The 24,088-nt window shown below is 48.7% G+C and overlaps 1 protein-coding gene and 1 long non-coding RNA gene across 2 annotated transcripts; one reads left to right on the top strand and one right to left on the bottom strand.

Annotated features, from left to right (window-relative positions):
* The first annotated feature begins 10,491 nt into the window (after window positions 1–10,491).
* On the top strand, window positions 10,492–21,608 carry LOC118597282 (keratin, type II cytoskeletal 1b-like). The gene is made up of 9 exons (XM_036208726.1): window positions 10,492–11,108; window positions 14,802–15,016; window positions 16,096–16,156; window positions 16,546–16,641; window positions 17,517–17,681; window positions 18,919–19,044; window positions 19,169–19,389; window positions 19,741–19,775; window positions 20,129–21,608. Exons 1-9 carry the CDS (start codon window positions 10,566–10,568, stop codon window positions 20,425–20,427), a joined length of 1,761 nt encoding a protein of 586 aa, XP_036064619.1. The 5' UTR covers window positions 10,492–10,565; the 3' UTR covers window positions 20,428–21,608.
* On the bottom strand, window positions 12,119–20,534 carry LOC118597283. The gene is made up of 2 exons (XR_004946801.1): window positions 19,087–20,534; window positions 12,119–13,153 (listed from the first exon to the last, which is right to left on the bottom strand). It is a non-coding gene; the product is annotated as an uncharacterized LOC118597283 (long non-coding RNA).
* Window positions 21,609–24,088: the final 2,480 nt, after the last annotated feature.

The following is a 24,088-nucleotide window of genomic DNA, read 5'->3' as shown; positions in this document are numbered from 1 at the left end:
GTGATTGTTTGGGGAATGAGTGAATGTTTGGAGGGAAGACCAAATGGGCCTTGGCCAATTCCCTATCATCATCATCAGGACCACTACCAACTCTGTGTGTGTGTGTGTATGTGTGTGTGTATGTGTGAGTGTGTATGTGTGAGTATGTGTGTGTGTATGTGTGAGTGTGTATTTGTGAGTATGTGTGAGTGTGTATGTGTGAGTGTGTGTGTGTGAGTGTGTATGTGTGAGTATGTGTGAGTGTGTATGTGTGAGTGTGTATGTGTGAGAGTGTGTGTGTGCGTGTGTGAGTGTGTATGTGTGAATGTGTGTGTGAGTATATGTGTGTGTATGTGTGTGTATGTGTGAGTGTGTGTGTGTATGTATGTGTGAGTGTGTATGTGTGAGTATGTGTGTGTGTATGTGTGAGTATGTGTGAGTGTGTATGTGTGAGAGTGTGTGTGTGCGTGTGTGAGTGTGTATGTGTGAATGTGTGTGTGCGCGTGTGTGTATGTGTGAGTGTGTGTGTGAGTATATGTGTGTGTATGTGTGTGTATGTGTGTGTGTGTGTGTGTGTGTGTGTGTGTGTGTGTGTATACATGATGATACATGTGGAGGCCAAAGGACAACTTTGTGGAGTTGGTTATCTCTTTCCACTTTCATGTGGGTTCTGGGGATTGAACTCATACTGTAAGACTTTGGTAGTGAGGCTTCCTTCCCTCCTCTGGCACTGAGCCATTTCACCAATTCCCTCTTGAAGGAAATAAATGCCTAGGGAGGAAACATGGCCTCTGCACGTCTGTCTGGACTCTGAACGAGGTACTGGAGGATTCCCTGTGCCTGGCTCTTCATCTCTACTTCAGGGTTCATTCCTCTAGGTAGAGGGCTGAGGCAGTTGGCGCTGGGATGGACTCTACCTTCCGACTGCATCTGTCTGCAAACTTAACTCACTCTTCATGCTTTTGTCAGCCTCACGTAGGGTGTCTGTGAGTCACAGAGGGTGTGTGCTTCATAGATGGCCCACGGCCCATCTGTTTGTCAGACTAGATAAGTGAAGGGGCTTTAAAAGTTGAGGACGCCCCACGAATGTCAGGGTCTAAGTGCTGGCATATAAACTCATAAAGTGGTAAGATAATAAACTGTTTTGGGAAACTAAAATGTTTCTATAGGATTGGCTGGGTTCTGGGGTGGGGCGTATGTGCCAAAAATGGTGCCTGGCATCCAGGGCCTTCTGTACTAGCAGAGGACTTATGCGATGTTTCTTTTGACTTACGGCAACAGTAGGGGAACGGGTGTCCCAAGAGCTGGAACAGGTCAGTTCAGGGGTCAGGCTGGTCAGACAAAGCATCATGGTGAAGCTGGCCTTTTGCTGTTTCCTACATGATAGAAAGGAAAAGGAGGATAATTTCAAGTCAGAGGACCCTTCATGGTTCACAGACTTCAAAGACAGCCAGCCAGAGAAAGCCATGGCAGTGCCCAACATGGACAGGGTTGGGGAATGTTGAGTGGATGGAGGGGGAACTATAGTCATTCTAAGATCTGAACTACATGGTGTTGCCACAGCTTGTGGCTCTGCCACAGAACCCCTTCTGCCCACGAGCCTGTAATGGCAGACACTCAGTTCTGGTCAGAAAGAGCCAGGTAATGCACACCATCTCCCAAGAAAAGAAGAAAATAAATGCAAAGTGCCCTCCTGAGGACTGTGCAGGATGGGTGTGTAGTCCAGTTATCTATGTCTACTCAGTCCAAGCCAGTGTTCTGAGTCAGACTTCATTCTGTAGGCAGACCTTGGTCAGAAACCCAAGGAGCTTCTTGGCTGTGTCCCGAGTGTCTTGTTCACTAACAGGAACACACCTAAATTGGAAGGCTGTCTTGTTGGCTGTGGGTCCTTAACTACTTCCTGAGCTTTAGTTTCCCTCTTCTGAAAATGGAGCTACAAGCCCTTCCCTCTAGGAACTTCTGGGGGTTTTATAGGAAGGGGCCTCTAAGTGTATTAGTTCTCTAGAGTAATAGGACTTATAGAATGAATCTCTCTATATAGAAATGGGGTTATTAGAGTGGCTTACAGGCTGTGGTCCAACTATTACAACAAAGGCTGCCTATGAATGGAAGGTCCAAGAATTCAGTAGTTGTTCAGTCCAAGAGGCTATTTGGTCTTCTTTAAAGGCAGGAATCTTGAAGAAGTAGGCTCTAATGTCAGTGAAGAAATCCTTGCTGGCAAGAGGGAGAACAAGCCAATAGAGAGCAAGCTTCCTTCTTCCATGTCCTTTACAAAGGCTGCCAGAAGAAAGTGCAGCGTGGATTAAAAGTGGATCTTCTTACTTCAGAGATCCGGATTAGAAGTGGGTTTTCTCACTTCACATGATTTATTTAAGACAAAAAACATCCCTCTCAGGTGTGCCCAACCACTTGGGTTTTAGTTAATTCCAGATGTAGTCAAGTTGACACCCAAGAAGAGCCATCACAATAAGGTGCCAACTGCAGAATGACATTCCAGGACTTGGTGCTGTTGTTCAGACCCCTCTGCCGTCCAGTTTACAAGGTGCTTTAGTGTACCCAGATCCCCATCACTTTATCCCTCGGAGAGCAGAAGTTTATCAGTTCAGTTGTTCGCAGCGGGCAGAAGGGGATCTGACCTGCCCTGTCCAGTGTTGTCCATACACTGCTCCACTGGCTTCCTGGATCTTGGTCTGGACACTTAAAAGAAGCTACCACTGCCCACAGGGCCCTCCATTTCACCTCTCTTTCTGGGCACAGGAAGACAGTGTAGGCCTCTCTTCATGTTTTCTCTTTGAAGGCATGAGCCACACAAGGGAGCAGGGAGGACACTGCTTAGATTTTCAAGGGAAGATCATTCCTACGTGTGCAGAAAACAGCTTGTGACAACATTTTTAACTACACGTGAGAAAAAGTTCAGGTTAGCAGTCCTTGATTTTAAAGTAATTCCAAATAATGTTTTACATAGTCTATGAACCACAGATAATTTTAATCAAGTGAGTTGTAGCCAAATATTTCCAAATGCAGTAACAAAAACTTGAATGTTTTATGATAGAATCGAACTTGTGCTGAGGGTCATGTGAACAGGTGTGGTATGATGTGGGAGGAGCCAGATGACCCCCAAAAGTGTAAGATCTGACCAAGAACCTTAAGTGGCCTGGTGACAAGCTACCACTCACCCATACCCCAGATATTAGCATTGAATCAAGGCAGAGGCATCAGTAGAGTCATGTGATTGAGACATGTTCCCGAAATGCAATCTTGAGCAGTCTGTCACTGTGTGACCACCACAGAATCTATTTATATAAGCACATGTCCTTTAGCCTGCTACATGTAGAGACTCCTCATAGGGTCACCATGAGCAAAACAATGGGAGATTTGATCCAACACAAGGAGTAGTACAGGGAGAGATGTGTGCGGCTGCTGGCTGTGTCCCAGCACACAGAACAAACTTTGGAGACAGAGTCTCATGTATTCCTGGCTGGCTTCAAACTCATGTAGCTGTTGATGACTGACTGACCTTGACCTCCTGATACTTCTGCCTCCCAAGCGCTAAGATTATAGATGTGTGCTACCTACCACACCTAGCTCAGGGCAGGAGCTTCATGTACACAGTATCATCCCAGGAGTCGCACATTGCTTCAACACTGATGTGGCTACGCTATCTCTAGGTGGTAGGGATCTTTCTTTTAGCTCCTTTGTAACCTTCTGGGACCACCATGGAATATGTGGTTCATGACTGGCTGAAACATTGTTATGTGGCACATGACTAGTTTTGGACAGAACACAGATTCAGTGCAGAACTGGAAAAGCTCACTGTAAACGATGGACACACAGGCAGGACAACAGAAGACTGACATGTCAAGGAGCACACTTGTGAGAACCTTCCCTGTAAAGTCTTGTCCTCACCAGCATAAAGGCTGACAGAGGAAGTTAGATAAGCAGCAATAGAGGCCACACCTTGGTAGCTCACAGAAACTCTCCCCAAGTAAACATACAACTATGAGATAGCCCAGTGCTTACCAGGCTAAAACCACATGTGTCTCTGCCTCCAACAGAGGGTGTTCTAAGTCTGGAGGGAAAAGCTTTCCTGGGAGAGTGTGGGGACTTGTCCCACTGCAGCCTGCACACAGTGGCACCGCGGCCCACCTGTGCGAGGGTTCCTTTTCTCCACACTCTCGAAAACACTCATTATCTTATCTCCAATGGTTGCCATCCTAACAGGGGTGAGGCTTATCTCACTGTGAAGGTCATTTACATTTCTCTCATCATTGGTGGTGTTGGCTATTTGCCCACTGGTGGTGGGAATATGAGGTAGCCCAGACTAGCCTTATGGAAAACAGGATGGAGGTTCAGAAAAAAAAAAAAAAAGAATACAACTACCATATGGTTCAGCAGTTCACTTCTGGGTATATTTAAGGAGATAAAATCAGCTCTTGAACTTATTTTGAAGATGTGGGATGTGCCTCAGTGTCCATAGACAAATGAATGGATAAAGAAGATGCTGGGCCAGAGAGATGGCTTAGTGGTGAAGAGTTCTTGTTGCTCTTCCAGAGCCAACTTCTGTTCCTGGCACCTGTGTTGGATGACCTGTAAGTCATTGGACAACCTAAAGAAAATTTGAGCTGGGTGCCGGAAGACATACCTGTGATCCCAGCTCTTGGGAGAAGAAGGAGGCAGGATTAGAAGATTAAAGTTATCTTCAGCCATATAGAAGGTTTGAAACCCACCTGGACGACATGGCATCTTGTCTCAAAAAGCTAAGAAACAACAAAACCAAACAAGAACAAACCAGAAAATGTGGCATATATACAATACAATGGAATGCTAATGAGCTGCCCAGGAGAAAGAAGCCGCATCAGCCATGAGAACATGGTTAGCCCCCTCGGGAGGGTACTATGCTAAGTGGCAGACATGCATTATATGATCTCATGTACACGTAAAATGGAAAAATCATATTCATAGAAACAATGAGAGGGTGGTATAAGGGCAGCTGTGAGTGGGAGACATGGGGAGCTGGTGGTATAACGGCAGAACCTTTACCCTATGAAGGAAACAAGTACTCTAAAGAAGAGGAAGAAGAGGGTTGGGGATTTAGCTCAGTGGTAGAGCACTTGCCTAGCAAGCACAAGGCCCTGGGTTCGATCCTCAGCTTAAAAAAAAAAAAAAAAAAAGGAAGAAGAAAGCAAGGCCACCCCTGGCCACATCCCATCTTAGGTGATGAATGCAGCTCAGGTCTGGGATCTTTAGTGTAATGACAGGGTGTTTTGTCTTGTTCAGAATATTGTCTCTGTCCCCCTACTGAGAGGCAAGGTCTCATCATGTAGCCCAGGCTGGCCTGGAACTTGTAATCCTCCTGTGTTGCTCTTTACTGCTAGGATTAGAATTGTGCACAAGCAGCCCTCACTCATTTCAGGAACTAGGGAATTGGAGCAAAGCATTTTGACGTCTTCTACTTGGTTTATGGTATGCTGCAGCTGATGTTTTTTTGGAAATGATGATGCTGTAATTTGTTATAAGAAGTTGGATAGAAAACTCAGTGTAGTTGATAGAGGGTTGCTTTGTAGAGTAACTGTTAAAGTGAAGATCTTTTGCCTGGCTATGTGCTAAGAGCATCTCATGAATTAACTGCTCCCACTTTCCCAGTCCCATGAGGTAGGCAATGCCTACGCTTTACAAATGAGGAAACTGAAGTGTGGAGAGATTAGTGAATGTGTAGAGGTTCTGATAATTCATATGAGGGGCAGTCAAGACTCAGATTCCAGCAGCTGAGCTCTAAAACCTTACCCCGTGAAGCAGAAGGAACAGTGGCAGGGTCTTGGGCTTTAGAATCGGTCTGCCCAGGTGAGATCTAGGGGCAGGGCTACAAGCTTTGTAGCTGGCTGCTTGATCACCCCCTAGCCCACACCTGAAAGTCTTCAGTAAAACGTGGTTGCGTGGCTTGGGATGTGGCTCAGTTAAACCTTCTTAGGATTTCTGAAGCCCTCCAGCACTTCATATGCCAGGAACAGCGGTGCAAGCCTATAATCACAGCACTAGGGAGGTGGAGGCAGGGGCATCAGAAATTCAAGGTCATCCTTAGTTACACAGAGAGTTTGAGGCAAGGAGGAGGCTGGAGATGGCTTAATGATTAAAACCTCTGTGCAAGCCTGAGGACCTGTGTTCAAATCCCCAGCATCCAGATATAAATCAGAGATTGGTGGGGTGGGTCTGTAACCCTGGTAATGGACATGTGGAGACTGTAGCTCCAGTGCTCGAGGGACCGAGATGGGCAGATCCAAGGAAAATCTGGCTGGATCCAGCATAAGTGGCAAGCTCCAGGTTCAGTGAGAGACTCTGTCTCAAAATATAAGATGAATCATGGTAGAGGAAGACATCTGACACCCACCGCTGGCCTCTACAGGTGCATAAACCTTTTGCCACAAAGATACCGCTATGGGGCTCAAATGTTATCTGTGTAGCTTCTTGTATTGTAAGAGCCCAATAAAGGCTCCTAACTGTTGATGACCATTGTTCCAGGAACCTGCTTGTTCTTAAATGGAGGAAAGAATAACAGACAATTCCTTATGTTTGTGTACTGCTGTAGTCTCTTTAACATGGGCAAGGGACATATGAGCCTGGAACTTACTAAATATTCCATATCCCCTGCCCCAGGGATTTGGGATTCTGGTCCCCACTCAATTACCAACTATCCCTATAACTGAATCTGTCCCGACTGCCTCTTGATCTAATATATGAAAGTGTCCTCTGCCCAAACAACAGTGATTCATATCTAGGACCTTACTGTTTCTTTTGGAATTCAGCTTTGGTCCAGCCTACAACCTTATTTTTCTTTAGGCCCACACATGCCCAGCTGTTCCCTTTGCTTTAGGGACAAGAGACAGTGCCAGCTTTGATGAGGGCATTTAAAAAGTCAGACCTCCAATACTTTGGATGGAAGAGCCTCATTATGTCTGGAACCAACGTTGTCTCTGGACCTTCCCCATGGTACTCTACAGGGATGTGCTGAGGCCTCATGGGGGCTTTGAGGGGCAAGAACATATGATAGGTTTGACAAGGTAGAAGGACATTGCTTTATCCTTCATTCCCAGGCTGATCCTGGGATTCTAGTCAAAGAGGGCATCAAAGGTGAGGCCCTGGATGCTTTGTGGCATTAGGTGATGGCCCAACAGCCACCCTAACCCAGAAATCAGAATTCCCCAATGATGTGCCTGTGTGCTAGACACCACCTTCCTCCTCCTGGTCACATGGCCTGCCATACTGGCAGGATAGCCCCCAGTCTACCCGTCTCCCAGGCTGCAGGAACAGAGGATGCCTGGGACTTCCTTGTTGGCCTCTCTTTTTGAGTTGAGAGGGAGAAGCTGCAACGTCAGCTGCACCACCAACTTCCCTGTAACTTGGACCATGTCCCTCTCCCTGTACCCACTTCCTCCTGTGAAATGACACCAACGGGCTGGTGACTTATATTGCAAGTTCAGTTCTAACACTTGAACCGGGGGAAGTGGCTCCTGCTGGGTAGGAAACCAAGGCTGGAGCTTCTGCTCTGTCCAGCAGCCGCTTTCTCCCCATGGATTCCACCCCATGGTATCTCCTCTGCAGATTCCAAAGTTCCAATCACAAGGCTAGCACAAGCCCCATGAGTACCTGCACCGTAGCCAAGGTTAGCCAGCACAAGCTGCATATGGACCTGCACAATAGCCCCAGTGCTTGGCCCTCTGGGTGGGGGCGGGTGAGTGAGATTCTCCCTCAGGCCTTTCTCTGCCACGCCCCTGCCATATCCACCTCCAGCCCCTGGGAGATGCTGGATGAGATGGGGAGCATATCTATGGGGATGTTTCTGTGGGTCACACCAGCAGCTCCTCTCGAACCCTGCCCCCAGCTGCTGCTGAGATTGTGATTCTGGTGGCTGATAGTTGCTTGGGCCTCACCCTCTTGGCAGCCTTGGGTTTCAGTATTTGGGAGTCAGGTGGGGACAAGCTGACTTGCCACTTGATTTTTTAAGGAGAGCACTTGCTGATAGCAGGCAGAGAGTGATGGGGAGCGGGGTCAGTCATCAGTAGCCAGGCCAGCACAGGGCCAGGACATGGCGAGGCTGGCTCAATGTGGGGTCCAGGCTCTTCCTTCTTCAAAATATCTCTGTGCCAGCCTTTGCTTTCACTGAGAGTGGCAGGACTCTACCACTGGCCTCTGCCGGCAATCTGATGGGCACCTTTCAGGGAGGGGCTCCTGGGCCATGTTCGGTCCAGGAACATTAAGGAACTTCCTATTTATTTAGTTGGGCGTGAAGATGGAAGTGAAGAGAGACGGACAATACAGAAAAGCTGTGCAGAGGGTGAGAGAGCTCCCACAGTCTTCAGTCTTAGGGGAAGCAGCTTTCTGAAGGAGTTAGGGGAAGGAGTCCCACTCTGTACGACCAGCTGATAGCTCCTCTTTCTTTTGAGTGCGGCTCCTCCTGCGCTGCTGATGTTACTCTGTTCCAGAGGTCTGAAATCTAGACTTGAGGAGGCAAGTGTCAAACCAAGGGGTTGGGAAGGGCCCAAGTTACGCTTCAAAGCCAAGTTTAAAGATGTTCGTCTCAAGGATCCTCTCATCAATCACTGTTGCCACGTCCATTGTTCCACTGTGACACTCCCCTCTTCTTTACCGACCTCTTCCTCTCTAGAGTTTCACTTTTAACTCTTTCTCTGGCCTTATTACTCTCTCCTTATCTTCGAGCAAGGGGTTGGGGGACTTGGCTTCACTGTCCCATCTAAAGTCCCTAGGGGTTAAGGTTGGGAATAAGGGCTGTGTGTAGGTAAAAAGGACCAGGGAGGCCATCTGCTGTGACTTGTAGAGCACTGTCCCAGCTTAAGTTGGAAATCATAGATGACTTGGGATGGTTGTTGCTCACCAGGATGGGACCGTGGGAGGGAGAGAGCAGCTACCGCACGTTCTTCAGGGTATTGTAGTGTACTCTGCTGGGCTTCAGTTCGTGGAGTCTGGAAAGATGGTAGCATCCAAGGCTGTGCAGCAAGGGGCTTGTCTGAGATGATAACGGCCAGGTGGAAGCCAGGCCTAGAGCTGAGATCTGAGCTTCTGTCTCCACATCTCAGGCTCACTCTTTTCCCTCCGCAGTGATCCCTGGAGATGACCCATTAAACAGTTCCCACGCTCAGAACACGGTGCAGAGTGATAAGGCATGGACTCTGGCAACAGCCCTTAGGACACTCCCAGCTGCAGGATGCTTCTCTCCAAAGCTGCTCCCAGCCCCCATCTCTTGCTTTTTCAGGCCACTCAATCTTTCCTAATTTGGTTGGGATTTCTGCCCCAAATTTGGGGCACTTGGGAGTCAGTACCAACTATTGCAAAAAAAAAAAAAAGATTTTATTGTATGAACACATAGAAAAAGGGCATTTAAAATCCTAGGAGAAAGTGCCCCACAATCTGCAAGAGAGTGATTCACATTCCTTGTGACTTTTGAGCATCCCAGGCCCTCTGTGATATTCATTTTCTAGTCTTGTTACCCTTCCTTCAGGTTTTAGATAATTGTGCCCATGTGGAGAAATCATTACCCACTCTTTTTTTTTTTTCTTTCTGAAGCTGGACATTTATTTTTTCTCTTCATTTTAAAAACATTTATTAGTGCATTTTGGATGCAATCCACCAGCTATTTGTGTCCAGAAGCAAAACACACTTTGTTGGATGACAGGAATACACGCCCATGAACTTCACGCTAGGCCTCCTATTGGGGACAGTCCTTCTCAGAGAATGCACATGTGCCCTGATTCTTTAGCTGCTATTCTCTAATAAGTACAGAATTTGAGAGTAATCATTTAGGGATTTACTATTATTATTATTGCTATTTTTTTTTTACTAAGTGGGAAATTTTATGCTGACCAAATTAAAAATCCAAATTAAGGTTTATATATATATAAATCTGTGGTCCTTACATATTCCTTAAAGGATAACTACTCTTTTTTTAAAAACAAAAATATTATCAGTGTCAGTTTAGAAATGCTAGAACAGGAGAATACAGTTTGGGATAGTTTACCTTTGAGTCTAGGAGACATTAATACAGGAAGATGCTCACAAAACATTTTGTTGTCATATAAAAAAGATGCAAAACAAAACCAGTTTTGTGCACAGGGACAGCCCTGTTACAGCGAGTGTCTCATCCCAGCTGTGGTCCCAAAGTCACTAGACACTCCATAGTTTTACCCCCAATCTCTCAGGCACACCCCAAAGCAAACAACTCAACCGTGTTTCTTAGGAAAAGATCAGTCTGAGATTTGAGGAGAAACTCTACTGGAGTTCCCAACACCGAGATCCTGAGAGATTGCTCCCCTTCCATCTCTCGGTAGTACGAGATGAATGATAAATGATCAAGTTGGGGGAGTTTGTTGGCAATGTAATTTCAGCAACACATAGGTGTGAGGTTTTTAAGCAGATGTTACTTGCAAATATTTCCCTCCCAGGCATCCGGCCCAGCAGGTGTGTGTGTATATATAGGTACTGAGCCAGATCCTTTCCAAGGGAGTCACAGCTTCTTCTCTCCTGCTCTCTGCCTCCTTCCAGCTGGGCCCTTGCGTCCTCTGGTTGCCCCAGCAACCATGAGCCACCGGTTTAGTTCTCAGTCTGCATTTAGCTCCAGGAGCAGGAGGGCCTATAGCAGCAGGTCCTCCTCAGGCTTTGGCGGTGGGAGACAGGCTGTGGGGTCTGTGTGTCTGTCACGGGGGAGGTGTGGTGGCGGTGGTTATGGAGGGGGGTTTAGCTCCAGGAGTCTCTACAATCTGGGTGGTAGTAAAAGCATCTTTGGAAGCCTAGTGGGGAGAAGCGCCAGTGGTTTCTGCCCAGGTGGAGGAGCAGGAGGGTTTGGAGGAGGAAGAAGCTTTGGGGGTGGTGCCTTTGGAGGTGGTGGCTACGGTGGTGGCAGATATGGAGGCGGCTTTGGGGCCGGATTTGGAGGTAGCAATTTTGGGCTTGGGGGCTTCGGTCCTGCTTATCCTCCCGGGGGTATCCATGAGGTAACTATTAACCAGAGCCTCCTGGAGCCCCTACACCTGGAGGTGGACCCTGAAATTCAGAGGGTCAAGACCCAGGAGCGGGAGCAGATCAAGACTCTCAACAACAAGTTTGCCTCCTTCATCGACAAGGTAAGTACTCCAGGGGCAGATAGAGTCCTTGGTCATCATTCACATGACCAGGAGGGCCCCACACTGTGCCATAGTACTGCAGCTACTGTGCTGTTTCAGCTTGATGATGACAGTCACCTCCTCTTCTGTGTGTTCTGGGACCCAAAGGAAGCATTTGATCTGGGCTTTCACATAGACAGTATTTAATGTAGGCTTCTCAGGGATAAATTTTAAAAAATATTTCCCTTTTAGTAGGAAAGCAGATAAGGGGTGTGACAATACCCAACAGATACACATGACAATAATCTCACTCCCAGGCATCATTACCCATGTTCCATTCATCTATGTCCTAGTCACCCATTCACCCATTTAATCACCCACACCCAACATCCATCATTCTACCCACTATCCATACACACATATGTATTTATCTACTAACTCAACTAACTCATCCATCCATCCATCCATCCATCCATCCATCCATCCATCCATGCATCCATCCATCCACTTATCCATCTATCCACACACATTCATTCACTCATCCATCTGCTTACCCACATTCATCATCCATTTATCTACTCATCCACACACATCTATGCATCCACTTATCCTCTCAGGCTCACACATCCATCTATTATCCATCCATCTATTCACATCCATCCATCTCCATCCACCCATCTATCTACCCATCCATTCACTCACCTCTATATATCTATCTACTTATCTATACCCATGCATCTATGCATCCATCCAATATATCCACCCATCCACTCATCCTCATCCATCCATCCACCCACCCATCCATCCATCCATCCATCCATCCATCCATCCATCCATCCATCTATATTCATCTATATATCCACCCACCCATCCATCTATCATGGATAATAAATATTATCTACTCATCTTTATACCCACACTCATACATACCCAATTTATACCTGCACCCATTCCCTGCTATACACTCAAATCCATATCAACCCATCCATTTGCCTACCTATCAGTCTACCTGCCCATTTGCCCCACTCCCATTCAATTACAATATTTTATTAGGTCTACTGCATGCCACCATACACAGAAGCTACAGGGAGCCACAAAACTGAATGGCAGATAATTGTGACAGTTTACAGATGTGGTACTATGGGGGTACTCTTTGGGTCATGGTAGACTGAAGGTCCCATGAGCTGTGTCTGCTGGATCCTGGGAGTGTTTCCCTGAGAGACCCCGGGGCTTATCTGGGTCTTGAAGGCAGAAGAAAAGCCAAACAGCTCTCAGGGAGAGAGAATGTCCATGCAGCAAGGAGTCATGAAAAGCGTGACTCCTTCAGGGAATGTCAAATGTCAAAATTTCTGGGAAAGTGACAGAAGGGAGTGTGGTGGTGCCACGGTAGAGGGACAGGCAGCAGCCCCAGCTGGGAAGCTGTTGTGGGCTTCAAGTGGGTGTCCTGGTGGCAGGTCTCTGCAGAAACGAAGGTCAGTAATGTGTAATGAGGCATTCTGTCTGAGTCGTCCTTTTGACTTCACCTGGGGCCAGCAAAGGGCCCCACGGAGTCCTCTACCCTAACTCACTGGTTAGGCTTGCCTCATGTTCAGCTCTCTGAGGAGAGATTGGTTGACAGTAAAAACCTCCCTTTGGCACTTGCAGAGAGGCACAATGGCACTGCTTGATAACAGCGAGTGTTGGAGATGGAGCGGTGTGTGAGCAGGAGTTGGACAGAGAGGGCAGGTCATGGGCAGCCCCAGGGAGTTCAAGAGAACCAGGTGCCTGTGGCTACTTCTGATCACTCTGGAACAGAAACCCACAGGTTTGCCTGGAGCAAGGACTTAATAGTGAAGGAGATGCCACCAGGAAGTCAAGGTTGTCCAAGGGAGGAGCGGGGAAATCTGACATCCACAAAGCACCACAGACTTCTGGAAATTAATCCGGGATTTTCACTGGATCAAGGCTCTTGCCATCAACAGAGGCCCATTTAGTTTTACAGCAGGGTAGCAAGGTACAGGAGATAGTGGCTTCCTGTACTCCCTTTGGAGCAGGACGTGATGACTATCAGCCAGCTGGCCTCCAATCTGGAAGAAAGCAAGCTTTTGTTACTGTAGTTTCTTGGCCTGGTTTCTGCTTTCCCATTAGTACAGCTTGACCTGTTCTCAACAGCACAGCAGAGCTGTCCCTTGAAAGAACAGCACCCTCTCCATCATAAATCCTCCCCTGGCACCTTGTCTCATTTGGAATAAAAGCCACAACCTGAGAAGGCCCATACCCACTATGTCACTGTCACCAAACACAAGGCTGTAATGGAGTGTAGAACTGATTTTTCCACTCCTTGGGAGTGTCACCACAGAACAAAAATAGATAGTGGCAGGAATTCCTCATGCAGGTGTTACAAGCTGTGCTGACAGGTCTTCTCTGAGAACTGATTGCTCAATCCCTTGCTATGATACAGCTAGCCAAGATAAGCCTGAGAGATGATGCTCCCTGCACACATTCTTCTGATTAGAGTCATAATTCAAAGGGACTTGTCAAGGGCTGGTCTCTCAGATAGGTGGAGTCTCAGGGGCCTGGGGACTCTGAGTGGCTTATAGTCAGTCCTTCATCATAAGATAGTGTCTGCAAAGTGCGGTTTTGATTCCCCATCCCTTTCACAGCTCCAGGAGGAGGGAGCTGGACTTTGGAGATCTCTCTCTCTCTCTCTCTCTCTCTCTCTCTCTCTCTCACAATGTGTATATATGAACAATAGTATTCATAAATATATTTTTGTAGGAATATGTGTGTATAAGTGAGTGTGTGCATGTGGGTGTGAGTATATGTGAATATGCCTGTGTGTGTGTGTGTGAATGTGAATACTTGTGCATGTAAATATTTATATATAAGCATACGGTGAACATTTATATATATGTATGAATATGTGAGAATGTGTGTGTGTGTGTGTGTGTGTGTGTGTGTGTGCACATGCTTAGTCCCCAAGGGAAGCACACAGTTGGCACAGCCATCTCTATCACTTCACGGGAGAGGAAGCTCCACCCACAGGCAACTGGCAGGGGAACAGTGAAAGCTGGGTTTAGTGATGTGAAGGACAATCCATGTTCTTGATCTATGCAGCCAGCACCCCCTCCTCTGTGTCCAGTCTTTGTTCCTCCAAAATGATGAAAAAATAGGGCCATGCCCACCCTCTGTTTCCTGGACTAACAGGGAAATAGTCTCGGCATTTCCCCAAACAGCTGTCAGCCCAAAGTTCTTACTTGGGGCATTTAAATGCATTGCAGGATTTAAAAGAGGGGAACACTCATTTGGAAAATTCTGATTAGGCTATAATGGCATTTAAATGAGGTTGCTGTCTTGAAAACCACAGTTGCAGGCAGCACACATGGTAGTGGATGCCGGCGGCACCCACCGAAGCTTGCCCAGGATGTTCCAAGACTTGCTGTTCCTTCTGCCTTCTCGTCCTCAGCCATGTGCTCCCACATTCTAATCGTAAAGACAAAGGAAATGGCAATTGCTCATTTTGGCATGGATGAATTGAGTGTGGGGTGAGAGCTCTGTTATGTAAGGGGGTGTAACTGGATGAAACTGGCTGGAGGTGACCTGAGAAACCACATTACCTCTCCTGAAGGCCCATCTTGAATTTCTGAGTGTGCTGTAAGGCCTCTGATCGCTCTTCCCATGGAGAAAGCTGTTCTGACTCATGGCCTGGGGTATACTGGGGACCTTGTTCTTTAGGTGCGCTTCCTGGAGCAGCAGAACCAGGTGCTACAGACCAAATGGGAGCTGCTGCAGCAGGTGAACACCTCGACTCGAACCAGCAGCCTGGAGCCGCTCTTCGAGAGTTACATAAGTCAACTGCAGAGGCAGGTGGATTTTCTGAACTCTGAGCGGTCGCGCCAAAACTTGGAGATCAGGAGCATGCAGGATGTCTTGGAGGACTACAAGAGCAAGTAAGGATCCAGGCGGGGAAGGGGTCAAGGAGAAGCATGGCAGGGTCCTGCTGCTGCAATGGGACCAGGGGCAGTCATGTGGGCTCTGCATTGTGTAACTGCAGGGGGGTGACATTTTACATTTGGCAGTCCTGGAGGACAGCAGTGACAGGCAGCTGTCAATTACATTGAGCAGGAAAGGGTAAGCCCAGCCTACAAGCTGATCTCTCTGTCTAGAGTGTCCCCTCCTTGCTGAGTACTGTGAGAAGCAGATCTGTGGTTCTTAAACTTAAGCATGTACCACGTTGTACCAGACTCTGCGTCCCACCCCAGTGGTTCTGATCCAGGGAGTCGGGATGCAGCCAGAGCATATGTATGTTGAACATATTTCCAAGTGGTGATAATTCTAGTGGATTGGGGACCACACGGAGAAGCACTGGTTGAAATGATACTTAACAGTTTTTAGTATTGGTGCTTACTAAGAACCAGCAATTATTGGCAATAATGGTAGGGATGGCGGGAGTTGAGTTTCAGGCCAGCTGTTCATGAACAACTGTAAGTGCCTAAGGGGCATCTCCTATAGTCTCCCACCTCAAGGGATACAGATGCTTCTCTTAACATCACCTTGAAATACTTACTGTGTTGGGTCACAGGAGGGTCACATGTGTGAGTCTCTAGGGAAAAATAAAACTCACATTGGAGGTCATAGCTGGGGACAGAACTATAGATGAAATATTTTTCTCTTAAAAGACTTAGTCAAATGGTTATTAACTTTATGGACTTCATGGAAAAGTTTGAGGTAAACATTTATAAAATTGTCACATCAGAACAAATAGGGACATCTGGGGACAGTCTGTGTATCTCTGAGTTCTTCATGTTGGGTCCTTGTCCTTACTGTTGGTTAGGAGGATTGGGAACTCCCCCCAGGCCATTCATCATGAGGCCAGAACACCAGGCCCTGACAGGGGCCAGTGGTGCTACCAGCAGGACTGTGGGTTCAGGACAGTGGAGGCCCGGGGAAGTCTAGGCTCTCTGCAGGGAGGCCGTACCTCAGGGAGCCCAGGCTAGCCCTTGCAGCCTGCCTCCTGCCTCCATCACAGGTATGAGGATGAAATCAACAAGCGGACCAATGCCGAGAATGACTTCGTTGTTATGAAGAAGGTAAGGGAAAGAGGGGTTATCAGGGAGCTGAGGACTGGGTAGGACAAATCCCTGATGGATGCTCTGTGCTATGGACAGGTGAGCCCTTGGGCCAGCATGACGCATGCTCTGCCCAATTGCAGGGCACTTATGCGGAAAGACAGACACTGCCTTGAGATCTGGGGAGGGACCTGGGGAGCAGAGGTGGCTGATTCACGTGTGGAGGCTGCTGTGCCTCTTTCTGGATAGGACTGTTAGTTTCTAGGTCCCTGATTTGAGTGAAGTGATGGCATTTTTACTTAGGAACTAAACCCTGAGAGCATTTGCCACTGGCCTGGGACCAGCCATGAAGCTGGTGATGAAGTCAAACTTCTTCTTCTTCTTTTTTTTTTTTTTTTTTTGCCACTCAGGATGTGGATGCTGCTTTCATGGGCAAATCAGACCTGCAGTCCAAAGTGGACACGCTGTATGGGGAGGTCAACTTCCTGAAATATCTATTTGATACGGTGAGTTCAGTCCTGAGGAGAAGCCCTTTTCTTTCCCCACCTCCCATAACAGTATGAACTGGAGAAGGTTCATCACACCAGTCTCCTAACTCTTCCCATTGGGGCAGCCATTCCCTCAACTTCAAGGGTTCTGGTGGGAGCAGTGGAGATGTGGGTGGGGCAGTGAGGATCTTGAGTAGGTGAGGGGGAAGTGCTTTCCTGCTGTATTCTCTCAGGCCACCTGGGACATAAGGTAACAACCAGGTTCTCATGCTCTGTGGGAAGTCCATCAGGCTCTGGGAGAACCCTGTAGAAAACGATAGAAGGGATTTTGTGGAAAAGACAAAGGGAAGGAAAGCAGGATAGTTTGTGCCCCAGGTCCACCTGTCACCTGTGTCCAGCTTGGGGGTTTGTGCTCCCAACTGAGTGCTGTATTAGAAGCCCTACTTACCTTATGGGCATGTCCATTCAACAGAAGAGCTATGAACTGAGAGATTCAATTATTTGCTTGGTCAAGCTGCTAGCCAGGTGACTCTCTGCTGTTGCTGAGAGTTCTTATGGCTACAAGGAGCAACTGTGTCTTTCAAAGAGCTGTATCAAAAAGGTGGTGAAGCCAGAGCAAGGCTGGGACATCAAGTACAAGAGAGGCATGATGGAGAAGGGAGTCAGAGGATCTTTCCTCCTGACAAGATGCCTGGGCCCCATCAATTTTGGTCAAGATACTTAAGACCCTCTGTTTACATTTCACAGCATATAACAATTCAGAGAGCTTTCCCCCAAGAGGCCCTTCTAGCTCAGATTCTGGCTTCCCCAGACAGCCTTGGGGGAGAAGCAGGGAAAAGACTGAGGCTCTAGGAGGTGGGTGGAAGGAATGAACTGTGCTCCATGTCTCACAGGAGCTGTCCCAGATGCAGACCAACATCAGTGACACCAATGTCATCCTATCGATGGACAACAATCGTTCCCTGGACCTGGACAGCATCATCGATGCAGTTCGTGTCCAATATGAATTAATTACTCAGAAGAGCAAGGATGAGGCAGAGGCACTGTACCAGAGCAAGGTGAGATTGGGCTCTGAGTTTGCACTCCCAAATAAACAGATACCCCGTAAACTGGTATTGCCTCCTGACTTGAGAGAGGAACATGCCAATGATAAAGACTTCAGAAAATTTAGCTAAAGATTACCCTCCTCTTCTCATCACTCTGTGTGTGGTGAGTTCCTGCCTGCTTTTGTGATTTCTTTTAGTTAATATTTATGGAGAACTCAAGGGTGCCAGACTGCCTAATTTCCCCAAGCCTTGTAACAAGCAACTGCCATTAAACCCTAACTAAACCCAGGCATGTAAACTAGATACGTTCTTTAACCGCCACACTTGCTGCCTTTATTTTTCATGATGCTATCTTTTTTATTTTCTATTTTCTCTTTTATGTATCACTGAGAAACGATGTTCTTTAACTCCAAATTGTCTACTACTTTCTTAGCAGTATGGGAACTTATTGGGTGACCATCACTATGCCATAGGGCATAATTTCTGATACCTCTTAGGTATGAATTCATGTTTCTGAACAGTTAAGACTCTAGTTGAAGGAACAAAGGCTGGCAGCTCAGACACTGAATTCTAAGTAAGCAGGATGTGGTGATCTGCTTTGTGAATTTTGGAGCCAACTCCACAAGGTCATTGGCCTCTGTGCCACAGCCTGAAAATGGATGTTCTGGGATGCAGTGGGTTTTGTCACAGGGCTGGGGAAGGGGAGCTTTGTCAGAAGGTGCATTTTCTTCAGCTTTTATGAGGATGCCTTGTGTGTAGTCTGGTTGATGACTGGCACAGGAGAAAGACAACAGTGAACGTGGGTGCTCTGAGGGCTTCTGAGGCCAGGAGCACCTTCCTGTTAGGAGAACCACTCTGGAAAAGGGAGAAGAAATACGGTGGGTGGGAGAGAGTGAGGGGTCCCAGTATGAGTGAGGATGGTGTGAAAGCTTAGGTGGTTAAAGGCATTAAGAAAGAGATTTGTCTGGGTGGAATATGAGCCTGCCCAGAGACTGGTGGAAATGAGGGAGGAGGGAGGCTTGCTACAGTGGTGTATGTGTGTGTGTGTGTGTGTGTGTGTGTGTGTGTGTGTGTGTGTGTGTATACGTACTGTGTCTACACATGTCTTTTTGACCCTCAGCTGAGGGATGGGTGTGTGTAGGATCACAACTCTAGGTGGCCTTACTCCAAGAGACAGCAGCCCAGAGCTTTGTCTGGGCGACCCCAGTGAGCCACAGGTGCTGACCATGGTGCTGCCTCTGACCCACAGTACCAGGAGCTGCAGGTGACAGCCGGAAAACATGGAGATGACCTGAAGAACAGCAGGATGGAGATCGCTGAGCTCAACCGCAGCATCCAGAGGCTGCAGGCAGAGATCGCCGCTGTCAAGAAGCAGGTGGGATGGGTGCTCACAGGGGGGGGGGGGGGGGGGGCTCACCAGACATGCCAACTCCCATAAGGCTCGGGTCAGATTCCAGAAGCTCAAGACCTCTGTGGTCCTCCACTTTTCTCTGGTATAGATCGAACAGATGCATGGATCCATTGCTGATGCAGAGGAGAGAGGAGAAAGGGCTCTTCAGGATGCAAAGCAGAAGTTGCAAGACATGGATGAGGCCCTGCAGCAGTCTAAAGAGGAGCTGGCCAGGCTGCTGAGAGACTACCAGGCAATGCTGGGGGCCAAGCTGTCCTTGGATGTGGAGATCGCCACCTACCGCCAGCTGCTGGAGGGCGAGGAGAGCAGGTGGGTGCACAGCAGCCATGTTCCATGGGCCAAAGATGTGGATGTACCCATGAGGCGATGAGGCTGGAGAAAGGCTTTGCCAGGTGTTCCCAGAACGATTAGTGACCCAAGGTGAACAGAAACATTCAAGCTAGGAAGGATAGGTTAGAACGGTAGGGGAGAAGCCATTGTTACCACCCCACTTCTCCCAAGCACCATGCTCCTGTACTCTGGCCTAAGCTAGGTGCGGCCAGGTGTGACCCACAAATGCTATGAAGCTTCATGGAAGTGCTCAGGAAGGAGCCAACTCTACTCTATACTTATGCCAGTGTCTCTGCTCCTATGGCTAATGGATGTGTTTTGATTTCACAGGATGTCAGGGGAGCTGCAGAGTCAAGTGAGCATCTGTAAGTAGCAGCATCCAGGGATGGAGGCTGGTTGGGCTGGGCGGGGTTGCTTTTGCTTTCTAGTCTCATACAAGGAACACCGTAGTGAGCAAGGCCTGCTCTTCTTGCTTGTGATGCTTGACAACACTGGCTAGAGATCATTAGGAGAGCACAGAGGACCTGACTCTAAACAGGGGTGGCACACTGAAATGAATGCCTGCAGCCTTTTGAAATGCTCAGCTGACCTCCACTGCTTCTGTTTTGCAAAGTGGAGCTCACCACTTATCTCGGGCTGCAGGCACTCTAGGCAGGTGTAGCTGAGACCCCCTGTGCAGTCCTTCTGACCTTGGTGCGTCTGTCCTTCCCTGGTGCAGCTGTGCAGAGCAGTCAGGTGACCGTAGGCGGTGGCGGCAGCTACGGAGGCGGCAGCTCAGGAGGTTACGGCGGCGGCGGATACAGCGGCTCCCGCGGTGGCGGCAGTGGCAGTTACGGAGGAGGAGCGGGCTCCCGCGGGAGCGGCGGCGGCGGCGGAGGGAGCTACGGCTCCAGCAGCAAAAGCAGCAGCAAATACGGCGGCGGCGGCGGCGGCAGCGGCGGCCGGAGCGGCGGCTCCTCCCGCACTCAGATAGTGCAGACCTCCACCCACAGCTCGCGCAGGCGCGTGGTGGAGTAGCGGCCACGAGGCTGCAGCATCTCTCTGGCAGCCTTTTCGCCAAAACCTCCCGGGCTCTCTCACCTATCTTTTCCCAATGGGTCTCAGCAAGCTTCCAGGTCACTTCGATTCTGGGTGGGGAAACAAGTCAGAGATACAGCCTCTTCATTTCGTCAAAGACACATGCTCACTTGGGCACGCCTCTGCTGGTCCCTCCATTGTCCTGACCCCCAGGGCCCTTGTCCAGCAATGAAGAAAAAGAGCTTGGCGAACAATGTCACTAGGGGCCTCAGTCCCAGGCCCCCTTTCCTAAAACTGGGTAGCTCAGTAAATAATACCCCACCTCCTCCGGTGACCTTCTGAAATATTCCCTCCCAGAAGCCTATTGCAAGGCGAGCTTGTTTAGTGAGGGGCACATCTGAGCCCAGGGCCACCGGGGGCTCCTTCCTCTGTAGCCTCATGCTCCCTCACCCTGATGGCAAGGGTAGGTTTGTTGTTCTTATTCCCTGGGTTTACAGCCCCAGGTAGGGATGTTTCAGTGGGCATGGGAACTTAAGCCCTTGTCCAAGGAATGGCTGTTTTCAGCAGTGGGTGAGGGTGGCATGGGGTGGACAATCAAACTCTGTGTCTGTGCCCCTCCCCTTCCAGCAGACCCCTGTATTTGGAGACAGCCCCTTCTAGAACTCTGTTCCAAAAGGCTCTGCTGAGAATTGCCCAAACACCGGGCACCTGTAGGGCAGCCCTGCTCCATCCCAGAGCCAGGGCCTGGGGAATAAGAGGTGTTGGGTTGTGGAGAGGTCCAGCCTTGAGCTAGTCTGGAAAAGGCCTGGGTTTTGGTAGCAATCCAACGCTCTCTCCCTGATCTCCTGAGTCCCACCTGATCTCTGATTCTGAGCATGCTGCCAAACTTTGACTCTTTAATTAAAAGTTTAATTTACAGTTCTATGAAAAATCCTTGAACTGTTGAAGGGTACAGGAAGAGGAATGTACCAGCCAGTGAACAGTTATGAAAGGGAATGTGGCTTTGCTTCCAAGTTCTGGAGTCCCCTTCACTGGCTTGCTGAGTCTGTAATTCTGTCTGGAATGGCTTCTCTGTAGGGGTCCTCTGGGGAATGCTTGTGACTTCATTGCATGGTTGGAAGCTGTTCTTCCAAGGGCTTGGCAGTTCTGTTTTTTCTACAATAAATTTTTCTGTGATCTCAGTGGTCAGGAGACAAGTTATTATTTCTTCAGTTCTTTGAAATTAATTCAAATTTGGGAAGTTAAGACTTACTATTTTGTGTGTGTGTGTGTGTGTGTGTGTGTGTGTGTGTGTGTGTGTATAGTTATATATTTATACAGGCACATGTGTGTGCAGGTATGTACAAATGCCCATGGAGCCAGAGGACATCAGCTGTTGGTTCTTGGGGTTGTCTATCTTCTTTGTGTGTTGGGGGGGGGGAAGGTTCCCTTACTGACTTGTAACTTGCCAATTAGGCTAGTCTGGTGGGCTAGCCAGTGAGCTCCATGCATCCACCAATCTCTGCCTAACCTGGTGCTAAGATTGCAAGTGTGTGTGGTAGGGGTAGTTGTCTGTGCTTCACCCTTGGAGCACCGCCCCTAGTAGACAACTACCCCTACAGTGTGTCACTATGCCAGGCTTTTGAGTTGTAGGTTCTGGGAGATCAACTCAGGTCCTTATGCTTGTAAGGCAAGCATGTTCCCATGGTGCTATCATTAGCCCCCAATGATTATTGTCTTCGTTATTATTTTTTTTTTATTGTACAAGCAGTGCACCATCTTGAAAAGTTTCCCAAGCTCTCAGCCTTGCTAATCATGCAAAAGCCAGCTGCACAGTTGTTCAGCATCTGTGTCTCTCCTGTAATGGCTGGGGATAATTGTGCAGCAGGCAGTGGCCTGGTCACTGGGATGCCACCTAGAATGGTTTCTGGATCTCGAGGTACTGAAGCACAAATGACACATTATAAGGGACGAGAAGCTCAGAGGGACGAGAAAGCAGAGCATGCATCTGGCTCACCAGCTTGATGGTGGAAACGAGACCCCCTCCCCCAACCCCAGGACCCAAGCTGACCCAGAGCTAGCACTTGGGGCTGCAGCAGGGGTCACTGGAGGGCAGAGACTGGAGAGTGGTGTGGGGCTTGGTGTTAAAGCTGGAGCAGATGTGGGCAGGAAGCCAGGGAGGGTGCTCTGGACAGGAGACTGAAAGGAAGCGTGAGACTGTGTGAGAGTGAGCAGTGCCATGGGAGAAACTGAGCCAGGAGGTGAGGGAGCAGAGGCCCATCTGAGACCCATTCACTGAGTGGAGGTCCATCTGAGGCCCATTCACTGAGCAGAGGCCCATCAACTGAGCAGAGGCCCATCAACTGAGCAGAGGCCCATCAACTGAGCAGAGGCCCATCAACTGAGCAGAGGCCCATCCACTGAGCAGAGGCCCATTCACTGAGCGGAGGCCCATTCACTGAGTGGAGGCCCATTCACTGAGTGGAGGCCCATTCACTGAGCAGAGGCCCATCAACTGAGTGGAGGCCCATTCACTGAGCAGAGGCCCATCAACTGAGCAGAGGCCCATTCACTGAGTGGAGGCCCATTCACTGAGTGGAGGCCCATTCACTGAGTGGAGGCCCATTCACTGAGCGGAGGTCCATTCACTGAGTGGAGGCTCATTCACTGAGGGTGAACAAGGGCCAGGGCACCTTTAATAGATTCTTTAAGGGAAACAAGATGCAGAAATTATAAAAACGGAGCCAATCACTCCATAACTGCCTTGTAGGTGGGATTTCAGAGTCAGTGTGAGGGAGCCTCGTAAGATTTGTGACTTGGCTTCTCATTCAATGAAGGAATACAGATAGAATTTAGACACGAGATGCATTCACTTTTGACCACAGCCTATATTGGTAAGGTGTGTTCCCAGGCACAACTGACACTCTGTCTTAGCAGCAGGCCTGCTGGAAGCAGGCTAAGGAAGGGAGAGATGAACAGAGGGATTGTCCCAACAGAAGAAGAAAGGATATGGAAGCATGGCTCTGTACTTAAAAAGCTAAGAGCCGGGGCAGTAGCGAGGGAAGAGGCGGATAGACAGCGCTGAGCATGAAAATGATCGACAGCCTTTACCTGTCGGTGAGAACGCATTAGTCAACAGGGCGTGGTGATGACTGAAGATAGCTGTGGGAACCAGGAAGTGGAGAACCAGGACAAGCCCTGCTCAGTCCTCCAGTCCCTTTTGTTGTGAGACCACTCTGGGCGCTCTGGATGCTAACACTGGTAACAGAGAACAGTGACCGGGGCAGTAGTGGTGGGCATAAGAAGCCTGGTCATCATGGAATGGCTGGAAGTTCTGGAGAGAAGCCTGGGGCAGAGGGAGATGGGCTTATTATCTGCAGAGATTTGAAGAGCCTGCCTAGACAAGGAGGTTTGGCCCCAGCTGATTACCCACTCGGACAGGTGGAGCTACAGTAGCTTTGATTCTGTACGAGAGACACCAACAGCTTAGCTGCAATGAGAGAGACCCCTTGGAGGCTTGAGGGAGGTCGCAAAGGACGGTGGGGGTATGTGCATGGAGGCACTTCACATTTCTGCTGCCCTAAGCGTGCATGTGGGAGAGCCAGAGGAAAATAGGGGATCCTGCTTTGTATGTTTAACAGGAAGAATAAGGTCAGACACCAGGGAAAGCCAAGCGCCAAGC

The sequence above is a fragment of the Onychomys torridus genome, chromosome 16 (genome assembly GCF_903995425.1).
Source record: "Onychomys torridus chromosome 16, mOncTor1.1, whole genome shotgun sequence".
In the NCBI taxonomy this organism is placed as follows: Eukaryota; Metazoa; Chordata; class Mammalia; order Rodentia; family Cricetidae; genus Onychomys; species Onychomys torridus.
Note: the sequence above shows the minus strand (reverse complement) of the source record. Positions and strands in the feature narration are given on the sequence as shown.

Coding starts and splice junctions, on each gene's coding strand:
- LOC118597282 (XM_036208726.1), top strand. CDS start 10,566: ATGAGCCACCGGTTTAGTTCTCAGTCTGCATTTAGCTCCAGGAGCAGG. Junction 11,109..14,801: donor TTGCCTCCTTCATCGACAAG/GTAAGTACTCCA, acceptor CTTGTTCTTTAG/GTGCGCTTCCTGGAGCAGCA. Junction 19,045..19,168: donor TCGCCGCTGTCAAGAAGCAG/GTGGGATGGGTG, acceptor TCTCTGGTATAG/ATCGAACAGATGCATGGATC.